Genomic DNA, 12,418 nt, shown 5'->3' with positions numbered 1-12,418 from the left:
GGGCTTTCCATGGAAAATATTCTGAAAAAGACCTGTCCCTTTGGAAAGATGATTTATCAGACTTTATGAAAACTAAACATAAATAAAAACCTCAGGTAGTTATTAATTTTCTATAGACCATCATCTACCAAGAGGAAGTGAAGTTTGAGGAAGAGCATATTGTTGGGATGGGTAGCTCATACTAATTGGACAAATGGAGGACTAAAACAATCATTAAATGCTTACATATTTATGACCATTATGACATGAATTGTAAGTGCCCTGTTAAAGACAAAAACCTTTTTAACCCAACCATTTATCTTTTCCTTTTAAAATGTAAAGCACAAACTTGAAAGGACTAGAAATACTTTATTTGATGGAATCATTCAAACGGATGAGAGTTTAGTTACTGTTTTCCAAGTGCTATCATCATTGTATCTTTAAGCAGATAAACCTTTACAATCATCATTAATGTTGTTTACATCTTAATTGGTTTGTTTAAATTCCAATGACAACAAATTATCTTTTTTTTTTACTTCTTATTAAATAGTTTTTATAATGACAAAGAAAGAAACAATGATATAATGTAGAAAAGCACTCAGAGGAAAAATTAGTGCCACATCCAAAATAAATCATTTCAGAAATTTATTTTGACATCATATTTGTATTAAGATATATTGTCATTGTCCACAGTACATCTGTGAGGTATCAGGTTGTTTGTCTTGATCCCTATTTCACAGATAGGGAAATAAGCATAGTACATTTAGGAAATGTTCCAAGGGCACCCATGTGTCAGGACAACACTGGGAATAGAATTTATTTCTGATATTTTTCTTACACAGTCCAATGCTTAACATAGTGCCCTAGAAAAAGTAAGTACTCAGCAAATATCCGTTGAATATAAGAATGGATAAATCATATGAGATCTAAAAAACTGCCATATTTGCCTTTCTTCATTAAATCCGACAAGTTGTAGGAGCAGTTGAGCAATAAGCTTTATCCACTTTCCCACAAGTTTCCATTACTATATGAAGGGGGTGGGCAAGATGATACCATCTGGTCAGTCCTGAGGGTATACACTCCAAGTCCCCCAACAGAATGTCATTAATTTTGGTTCATTATAACACTGGCTTTTGTGGTGTGAGTTAGCACACTCCAGCATGTGCCTGAGACCAACTCTTTTCACCAAAGTCACTGAAAATCCATCACTGATACTGAATGTGTTACTGATGCCCTAGCCTAATGCTATTTTAGTAAAACAGTGTTCTAAATTGGAATTAAAGGACTTAGATAGTTGCAGTCCTTTAAATAAATCACTTGGCTAGTATTGGCTCTGGCTACCCCACAAGAGGGCAATTACAATTCCAGAAAAGATAACTTATTTCCTGAGTTAATTTGTCATAGGTTGAGTTGCAACTGTAAACATGATAAAGGTCACATTGGCGTAACTTTTAACATAGGTAGAAAAATGTGGTAAAGAATATAAGTGTTCATATCACCAGGAGACAAAAAGATGACAAAACCAAAATAGTCATTCCCAGTGATGCATCATCAAGTAAGTTAAAGATTGTCATTAATTTCATTGGCATTGATAACCAGTTACCTAAAATACAAGTAAGACATCTCATGAAGTACTTGTGTTTAAAATGCATTTCTTTAATTTTGATGACATTCATTTATGTATGTGTGTGTATATATATACACAAATATATATTTTTGAGAAAGAAAATGTACTTAACTGTACAGAATGATCCTATTAAAGTGAAATTAAATACGTTCACGACTGTCACCCGAATTTAGTGACTGATCTAAAATTTCATCCAGGTGACATTTTCATTAGGGCATAGTCTGGAGAAATCTGAAAATACTACATCTCATTTGCTTTTGTTTTAAACAAATGATTCATTAGACCTGCCTAATTGGATGGTATATTTCCACTGGAGTGAATGTCCTAGTTGTAATTCAAGACAAATCTTAAAGATAAGATTTATCAAACATTTCTACTCCATCTTACCATGTCCAAAGTTCAGAGATATTTTGAATTCTATCTAAAGGAGCATTACAAGGAATTTACAGCACTTTTTGGTTCAACTATTACCCATTCTTAGAGCATTACCACAGCTAAAATAGAAAGAGACATAAATAAAATCAAACTATTCAACACCAACTTAGTGGGCAAATTGGGTTTAGAGAGCTCCATGATAAAGAGTAGTTTTGTGCTTCTATAAGAGTAGCTCCTATACTCTCTAAATTGAAAGCACAGTCTGTGTTGTCATTTAGAAATATACCTAACTGAAATCAGAATTCCATTTGTAATTGTGTCAGTCATGTTTAAAAGATCATTATTAAGGAAGCTTTAAATTAACCTGTGAGCAACCCTACAACGAGAAGAAATAGAAAAATATAAGCATCCATGCCTAGCAACAAACACAAATAACGGTTCTTGAGTGCCAGATCTTTCAATATGTTTGCTTATCATTCATTCCTTTTGCCCACCCTCTCTAGACCAGGCAGAAGAGTAAAACATTTTCAGAGAAATTCCTCAAATTCATGATTTCAATTGCCTATGCCACTGCAGACAAACAGAAGATCCTATTTTCAAAGTCTTAAAGCACTTGTAAGGGCCCTGCATGTGTGTCTATTGTCCTTGTTGCTTCTGTCCTGGAGAACTTGGTTGGTCAGAGCTCTCTGAAGGACGGTGTGCAGGAGTGACAGGAAACTGAAATCCATAGCCATTGTACCCATCCAAGTAGACACACTGGAAGAAACTGATGGGGCCTATGGAACAGAGCATGAAAACTTGTTAAAACAAGCAGAATACAAGCAGTAACAATGGTGAGACACAGACAGATACAGAGTAGGCGGACATGGGTTCTTCCGTTTCTGTAGCCTTGACAATAACCAGAAACTTAATAAACCTCATTGCCTCTTAGATTCCTCACGTGTAAAATCAAAAACAATAACAAAAGCTTCCTAGAAATGTGGTGGAAATTAAATCAGTAAATATGTGTGAAGGACTTGAAATCTTTCCCAGCACATAATAAGCCCTTAATAAGTGATAATAAAAATGATCTGGCATAGAAAGTCCAAGTACTTACATTATAGAACTCTACTGACGTGCATTGCACTCAGAAAAAGTGTTAGATAGTAACAGATTTTAAAGCACGAGCTTATCCATATGCAAAGTAACTGACTTTTTTTCTTTCGGTGTTTTAGTAAAACCACAGAGAGCCTTGTGATTCCTGGAGTCTTGAGGTTTTCCACTCTCTCTTAGTCTGGGGGCAAGTGCTCTCCTGAGATGGCATAGTTACTTTTTATTAATGCTTCCAGGTAGCAGCTCTGCCTCCAGAGCAGAAAGCAACACAGAAAAGGTGTTAAAGACAAGCAAGGCAGTGTAGCACAGTGGATATGAGCTTGAGCTGCCAATGCCCACCTTGCTCTCAGGTAACAACTTTGTTAAGAGATGGTGACTTTCGCTTCTCCAAACAATCATGGACACCTACTGCTTTTCTGTGTTTTCCATTTTATCTTTTGCTTTCTGTTAATGAACCACTTTTCCCCAATGGCCAGGAAAGAGAATGACTGTTGAAGGAATATGGTAAATTGGCCAAATCCATACAAGCCTAAGGGCTTATGAAGCAAAATAAAGCAAAGCATGGGTAGAAAACAGCTGAAGGAAGCAACAAGAGATTATTTTGATTTCATCTCCCTGGATGTCAGCTGACTTGAATCACTCATTTTCATGGATAAAAGTAGTTTGGAGAAATCTCGAATTTAGTTCTTTCCTTTCTACTTCAACTCATCCAGAATTATTATTATTATTATTATTATTATTATTATTATTATTATTACTTAGTTCTAGCTTCAGGGAGAGGCAGTAACACAACCTGTCCCAACCCCCAAGGTTGTGAGCGCCGACATGGATGGCAATAAAGCTGGGCTGCATCAAGAGGAATAGCTAATAGCTATTAGCTATTGGGAATTAGTTAATAGGAATTAGCTAATAGCTATTAGCTATTGGGAATTAGCTAATAGGAATTAGCTAATAGCTATTAGCTATTAGGAATTAGCTAATAGCTATTAGCTAATAGCTAATAGCTGAAGAGTCTAGCAAAGACAAGCTACCTTCCAGCTGAACCTTACCGGACATGGGTACAGTTCTGACCCATCTACTTAATTGATGTTGATGGCTGTTCATGAAAATATCATCACAGTAGCAAATCTTAGAGCTCATATAAAAGACTCAGGAGTATCAGACTATAGAACTACTTTATAGTAAGATGAAAATAGGAATTTTTTTCCTACTATAAATCCCCCAATTGAACTTAAACATTTGATAACTTTTTTTATTAAAAATATTAAATTGATTTATTCATTCATTTATTCTTATTTAAACTTTTTATTTGGAGATCAGTATAGAGTTGCATGCAATTGTAAGAAATAATACAGAGATTCCCATACATCCTTCACTCAGTTTCCCCACAATGGTGACATCTTTGCAAAACTATAGTATGATATTCCAAACTTGACTTGATACAATCCACCTATCTTTTTGTATGATGGTTTTTGAATTACGTTTTAATATTTATTTATAAAATAAAATATTTCAGCTGTTTATGTGACATAACCACAAATTTATTACCAGTAGATTAACAATTGGGAAACTACTGTTTAAACCAGAAATATGCCCAGTTTGATTTTATAGATTTTTGCAATAATATTGAAAGGTATTGTAAAGACTGCTTAATTCCCCATATTTCTCACAAGATGATCATGAGAGGGGTTATAATGACTAATCCTCTTGCCTGCTGCTATGGTCCAGGGATCTAATGCAGAACTTGAAACATAGTAGGCACTTAATATTTGTTCAATGAATCAAGTATTAATGCAGAGTAGGAGGCATTTGCTATTGTAGTGGACATTTTAGTAACTTCCTGCAGAAATACATTAAAGAAACATTTAGAATCTAGAGAATGTTCTTGATGCCATTTCCTCAGATAAATGTCTATTCTTTACTTTAAAATCATTATCTTAGGGGTGCCTGGGTGACTCAATTGGTTATGCATCTGCCTTTGGCTCAGGTCATGATCTCAGAGCCCTGGGATCCAGCCCTAGAAGGGTTCTCTGATCTGTGGGGAGCCTGTTTCTTCCTCTCCTTCTGCCCCTACCCCCCATCCCTTGTGTTCTTTCTCTCTCTCTCAAAAAAACAAATAAAATCTAAACAACAACAACAGCAACAACAACAATACCAAAATCATGTGAAATAAACTTCCTGTTATATCTATTTCAAACATTGCTTCCTTTAGTCTGACTAGCAATGACTTTAATGCAAATGGGAACACAAAATGTACTGCCTTCCATTTGAAGGAAAATGTCTAATTTGTAAGTACCAGAATAATGAGAATCTTGGATATTGAATTTTGTAACTGCATATGAATGCTGATTGCATTCTAAAATCAACAATCCTAAAGACTGAATATTAAGAGCCTGCTATATATCTGGAAAAACCAAGAAGGACTTTCAATCTTAGAAGTGAGTGTCTAAGCCATTGAATTGTTGAGTCCTATTTCTACATTTTTTTTTCTTTTTGATATAAAGAGGTTCAGCATATCACTTCAGCAGTCTTCTTACTAAGCAGACAGCAACACACATTTAAGAACAGGTTCAGTTAGAGTGCTCAGGGTCAGAGACACATAGAACATTTTGCAAAACTGCCACTTCAATCAGTACGTTGTAATTCTTCCAAACACGTGCCTGTTGCCTGCCACAAAAAGGGATGAACTTCTTTTCGAAATATAAATGACCTACTTTAATGTGATTCTTCATGTCTGTGCCAAACATCTTTTTCTTTTACTACTGGTCTTCTTAAGAGTCTTTTTTTTTTTTTCTTAAGAGTCTTAAAGTGTCAATTTATACCCACTACCTTTAATAGAGAACTATCCCACACTTTTAATGTGATTATTATCACATTATTTGTTATTATAAAACTTACTTTTTTGCCTCTTTGTGGAAGACACGTCTTCAGCTTCTAGTGGATACAAAAATATGAAAGTAAATAATGAGTACATTCCCAGCTATCACACACATATATAGGGAACTGAAACTGTCTAAACAGGTGCATGATATGAAAGAAGCAGGAGTTAAAGTTCCTCTTGTCATATACACCATGTTCTTATTCAGATTCTGCCACTCTCTCACAATAACATTTTATAGGTAAGAGCCAGTGGCAGAAGAGGAGCTAGTGGAAGAAAAGATTGTGGTGTTTGACTGGCAGTTGTTCAAATGGAGAACGGGTGCTGATGTGTTGGATGTTAGTGGAGGAGAGCTAGTTGACACACATTCCTTTCTTTGGAGAGGTCTTTGATGTTCAGAGTTATAATATGGTAACAGTGAGCAGGATAAAGGATAAATATTACAGTCAAGATCATTCTAGATTTTTGAGGGACTTAAGGTTTTTTAATCACTCCTGCCAAGAAAGAACATCAGCAGACTGGTGTCCGGTATCCTTCCCTTTTCTCAACTGGCTCAAGGATTTCTCTGCTGTAGTGATACATAGCATGTATTTATCCAGTGCTGGATAAATTGAGCTCGTGTTTTTGAACCTCTTTCTCCAAGTTAGAAGTTCCTAGCTAGTGTCCATATTTGGGGTTTGGGGCGGGCGTGGTTTCCTATAAAACCCTGAAATGTTAGGAAGATGGGAGTATGTGTGTGTGTTTCACTGAAAGTTAGGTTTTAGATTTCATCAGGTTCTAAAAGAGTTTAAGGACCTTTCCTCTCAAAGCGTGATCCACATACCAAGAGTTTCACTATTACTTGGAGACCGATATAAAGGTAATTCTTAGGTTCCAACCCAGATTTATTCCATTCTAACAAGATTGCCAGAAGTTGTTTTTTTTGTTTTGTTTTGTTTTGGTTGGTCAGAAGATTTATACAGAAAATAGTTTGAGAATCTCATCAATAGTCTAGAAGCTAAAAACTATTGAGTTGTTTTTAATAATTCAACTTTTAAAAAAAACCTAAAAGTTCAGTATTCAAAAACTGTCTTAAGTTAAGTGTAAATCATTTCATAAGACTCAGGTGTCCATTCCTTTGTGTCTTTCCTCAAAGCACTATTTTCTACACTGTTAATTAATTCTGGGCACTACTATAATACTTATACTTTTATGATAAGACTAGCTCTTAGGTAAACTCTACTGTGTACAGGAAAGTTTGAAAGTAGAATAGAAAATATCTATTATATAACAAATCAAACTAGAGAGCCAGGAAATCTTTCAGGGAAAACACACACACGCACACACACACACACACACACACACACACACACACACATCAAATTAGTTGAAATCTTTACAATACAGACAAACAAATTTAGTCTGAAATGACTTGCTCAAGATTATGCTTCTGGTTGTGGCATATTTTTCTGAGGTTTGTCTTTCTTCCCTCCCTCCTTCCCTCCCTTTCTCTATGTCATTACTGTTAGTATAGGCAAATTATTTCAAATTTTCTTAATAAAAATACATCAGGAATGCCTGGGTGGCTCAGTCAGTTAAATGTTTGCCTTTGGCTCAGGTCATGGTCTCAGGGTCCTGGGATCTAGTCCCGCGTGGGGGACTGCCTGCTGGATGGGAGTCTGCTTCCATCTCATCTTCCATCTACCCCTCCCCCCAGCTCATGCATTCTTACGTTTTCTCTCTCTCTGATAAACACATAAAATCTTTAAAAAATAGGCAACATCATCTTTGAACACTAATGTGGTCCTCTTCCTGTTAAATAGCATCCCCAAAATTCTTGCAAAATGATAATTTTGAAATATTGTTCCTGTAAGCAAATTGGACAATACATGCATCTAATAATTACTTTTAAATAAACCAGTATCTAACTAGTTCCTTCAATATGTGCAAATATGCATATATACATGTATTTTTCCCAAATAATGTAAAACATATGTTTGTTTCAAAAATAGGCCTACCATCTAAACATTACTTAGGAAAAGATGAGGACTAGATCAAGAATAGTTTAATAAAACAGACAAAACATTACATGTAAGAGAAAATTTGTGTATATACTGAAGATCACAAGCTCACCTTTAGCTTTCTTTGAAGCTGGTACATCTTCCAAATCTTCTCCTAGAAAGTAAAGAAAGGACACATCAATCCACAGTCCATTTTCCAGATTTCCCAAAGAGGAAATTTTGTATTTAAAGATTCCTGAGTCATAGGATATCTTACTCTATGAGCTCAGCATCTAGTGTCTCTATGAACAAAACCTTCCTGACAAATAAGGCAATTTCTTTGATGGGGAGGATGCAGGGAGGAAAAGGATACCATGCTGGGCTGTGGTCAGCAGGCTGGCAAACGCTGGCTATGGAAACAAGGGCCAGCAGTGACTCCCAAATGTGTTTCTCCTCTCTGACTCCTAAGCTGCCTTGCCCAAACCACCAGTGCTTCTGGAATTTAGGAAATTTGAGGTAAATAGCTTCATATCCACAAGCTGGATCCTGAAAAAATATCCACCCATATATTTATTAGTAGACTGATTATAGATTTTAGTTTTAGACAATTACAGAGGCAATTAAAAGACATTAAAAGTTGAACTGAAGCTCAAACACATAAACAATGACTCTTAAGGTACACTATGTGCATTACTTGGTGTCTTGAGTACAGCCACATATAGAATAATGTGGAAGAAATTTTAGGTCAGAGATATTTCTAACATAATACAATTAAATGATCTTTAAATATTCACATCAACTTTTAGCATTTGTAATAACTTGAAAGAGGGTTGGTTTTCTATCATTTATGCAGATTTTGCACACTAGCTGCTCACTAATAAATAGGAAAGGGGTAAAATAGGTCAGTATGCAAATTTTCTCTAATAAGAAAGAAATGTGACCTTTAGGAAGAGATGTTATTATGTAAAATAACAAAATGGGAAAAAGAAATAAAATTACTAGCATTTTTTACAGTGAATATTTTTAAACTATTTATTTAAAATTTTATTCTTTAATTAACAACCTTGGGAGGAAAAGTCATATCAGGACTCAGAAGGAAAGACAGACCCCAAAACAGCCATTTTTTTCTTTTTCTTTTTTTTTTTTTTTCCTTGTCAGGCTGGAGCAGTTTATTTTTTTATTTTTTTTATTTTTTATTTATTTTTTTTTAAGATTTTATTTATTTATTTACAGACAGAAATCACAAGTTGGCAGAGAGGTAGAGAGAGAGAGAGGGGGAAGCAGGCTCCCTGCTGAGCAGAGAGCCCGATATGGGGCTCAATCCCAGGACCCTGAGACCAGGACCTGAGCCGAAGGCAGAGGCTTTAACCCACTGAGCCACCCAGGCGCCCCGGAGCAGTTTATTTTTTTAAAAGATTTTACTTATTGGGGCGCCTGGGTGGCTCAGTGGGTTAAAGCCTCTGCTTTCGGCTCAGATCATGATCCCAGGGTCCTGGGATCGAGCCCCACGTTGGGCTCTCTGCTCAGCAGGGAGCCTGCTTCCCTCCTCTCTCTCTCTGCCTGCCTCTCTGTCTACTTGTGAACTCTCTCTGTCAAATAAATAAATAAAAATCTTTAAAAAAAAAAAGATTTTACTTATTTTTTTGAGAGAGAGAGACACAGAGAGAGAGGGAACACAAGCAGGGGGATTGGGAGAGGGAGAAACAGGCTTCCCGCCCAGCAAGGAGCTGGATATGGGGCTTGATATTAGGACCCTGAGATCATGACCTGAGAAGAACGCAGATGCTTAATGACTGAGCCACCCAGAAGCCCCTGGCGCAGAGTTTAAACCAGGCAAGAACCACTACCGCTCCTGCCACAGCTTACTCTCTACATCTGGATCTCATGTGTGTTGGTCACAAACTGGCTTCACTTCATGCAAGCACCTTGTTCATGGCATTCATGACTTCCTCAGTCTGAGCAGTCCTTGCTCCTGCCCTTGGCAGTGTCACTGAACTATTGACTGGAGCATCCACTTGGTCTGCAGCAGTGAATTATTACAATTTCAACCTGATTAGTTTAGAAATATTTCGATATAAGCTTAACTCAATTAAATATTGGAGTAAATAGCCATGGTCTTAAACTGCCCAGTTAGCAGCTACACATAAAGAAAAGGTACAAATGGGTACATGATATTTTGAAATAACTTAATAACGATATTTTTAAAGGATAGCAGAGTTTTTTTTTAGAAGAGTTAAATAATAGTTATATTTTCGTTGCGTAGGAAGAATCTGCTAGTTTTTACGGATGATGTTTAAAAAATAAAATAATGCCAGGTTCTTGTACACAAGAAATATAGATTTTATTTTTGTAGGTTATAACACACTTAAGACTAAGATACTTATTCTCTGGATCTCTTTGTTATCGTTGGAGAAATAAATATGGGTAGAATAAAAACCTTAGCTCCTTCTCTTTTCCAAACTCTGTACTCTGACCCAGCATAAACTAGCTACAAGTGATAAAAGCTGGTAAGAAGTGAGTCACATGTCGATTGCTCAGGCTAGCAGGGAAAACAGAAGCTCAAGAAGACACACTGCAAACCTAGGGCAGTTGCTATAGAGATGCAGTCTCTGTGTATGCAACTTAACAGGAGCAGAAATGTACTGAACTAGGGATAATGAATGTACTGTGATTGTCACTGCCCAGAATACAAAAAAGAAATAACATCCTTACAGTTCATTTACTTTGATAACTTGTGCATTGATTAGGTGTGTGTGGTTTGGATGAAACAAACACTTGACTCTAAAAAAGTTATAGTCATTACCATAAAGAAATACCAACAAGTGCCAATAGAATTTTAAGGAGCGACTTGCTTTTTTGGGAGGGACAGTCAAGAAAATACTTTATGAAGGAAGTCTAATTTATAGTTTATTTTTATTATCATCTCCTGGAAGGTTGACTTGAGGAGATATATTTAAGATGAGATGTGGAGAAAGTCAAGAAATATTGATGGAAACATTGATAAAGCCATCCAATCTTGGAAATGAAAAGGAGAGAGGTTTTGATTTTTTTCTTAAATTTGCACAAGAATAGGGAACGTAAAGTTTTACTTTCGTTAGTTTTTAGGGTCAGATCTGTGCAGATACCGCACATGAGTCTGAAGAATACACAATTCAAGCTGCTAAGAATGAATAATTTGATATTTGTTGCCTTAAAAGTCTCTGAACTGGACAGTGCAGCCTCCAAGTCAAATAGGAAAGAAAAAGGCGCTTAAGCCTAAGGACAATGACTGGGAAGCAGAATCAGATGATGAGTTAGAGGCCTTGGGATTCTGTGATAAACTGAGTAAACCTGCACCTTATTTGTGAAAGGGAAGGGAAGGAAGAATTACCCATATCTTATCATTGAAACATCACAGCCATCAAAACACTGATTTTTAAAAAATGATTTGTATGCCTTGTATAATTTTAGAGCACAATGAATTTTATTTTTTGCACATATCCCTTCATAAATGGTATCTTTTCATCTAAAATTGTTCAAGAGGGAAATCATATTTTAATGTACTTTATAAAAATAACAAGACTAGAATATAAGAGAATGAATTCAGAGAAAGAAATTGGGAATGTATTTTAATAGTCAACATAGAAACAATGATTTCTGTGATTGCAAGTCACTGAAGGAGTCGGTTGTAAATGAGGCTTTGTAGGTAGAGTTAAATGGGATTGAGTACATGTGAATGCAAAAGCTTACTACATGAGGGATAACATTATGCATTTTTTTTTTTTTAAGTTTGGAGGAAGATAATGGTGCCATTCCCAGCAACAAGGAAATCCCAGGAAGCACTCATTAGCTGGGGGTGCTGAAAAGTTTACTTTCCTAGGAGTGCAATTGTGGTGTTGGCTGGTCATGAAATTGCAAGTGTCTAATAGGAAGAAAGACAGAATGCAGGTTGTCTGGAAATGTCTAGAAGTGACATGCATTGAGGTAATAGGCAAAACTGAGTGAGTTGAGAGGTCATTTTTAATGATAGCCATGATATTTAATATTTCATAACACCATCTGCTCTGTCTTATTATTTGATATGTGTTAGCACATTCAGTTCTGACAACTCCTTTGCAAGATCGGTCCTCTTCCTTTAAATCTCCCGTACAGAGGGGGCAGACAGAGGTTAAGTGCTGTCCACGACTACAGAGTGAGTTAAGTGGCAAGAATGAACCACAGAGCGCAATCTACGTGAATCAGAGCCACTTGAATGAGGATCTATATTTATCTCACAAATATTATTCCTGTTATGTGCCAGCCACTGTTCTAAGCACTTTGCGGAGAATAACATATTTCTCCTCCTTGGCACATCTGTGAAGAGGGTACTATTACTCTTCCCATTTTAGGACAATTGAAGGCTGAGAGATTCAAGTGCCCAGAGCTAGTTAGAGGGGAAAACTGGGATTCCGACTCAGGCATTCTGGCACTAGAGATTGCGTTATTAATCACCGTGCCATTCCACACCTT

At 36.2% G+C, this 12,418-nt stretch overlaps 1 protein-coding gene across 1 annotated transcript in view; it reads right to left on the bottom strand.

Moving 5' to 3' along the window:
- Window positions 1–2,617: 2,617 nt before the first annotated feature.
- Window positions 2,618–12,418, bottom strand: part of TRDN (triadin) — a 384,176-nt gene continuing 374,375 nt past the window's right edge. The window contains exons 38-40 of the mRNA XM_046006499.1: window positions 8,064–8,105; window positions 5,972–6,007; window positions 2,618–2,757 (exon numbers count right to left, since the gene is read on the bottom strand). Of these exons, the coding sequence (XP_045862455.1) occupies window positions 2,618–2,757; window positions 5,972–6,007; window positions 8,064–8,105 (218 nt within the window). The remainder of the gene's footprint in view (window positions 2,758–5,971; window positions 6,008–8,063; window positions 8,106–12,418) is intronic.

Source organism: Meles meles, chromosome 5, assembly GCF_922984935.1.
Source record: "Meles meles chromosome 5, mMelMel3.1 paternal haplotype, whole genome shotgun sequence".
NCBI lineage: Eukaryota > Metazoa > Chordata > Mammalia > Carnivora > Mustelidae > Meles > Meles meles.
This window is presented reverse-complemented; position numbering and strand designations above follow the sequence as displayed.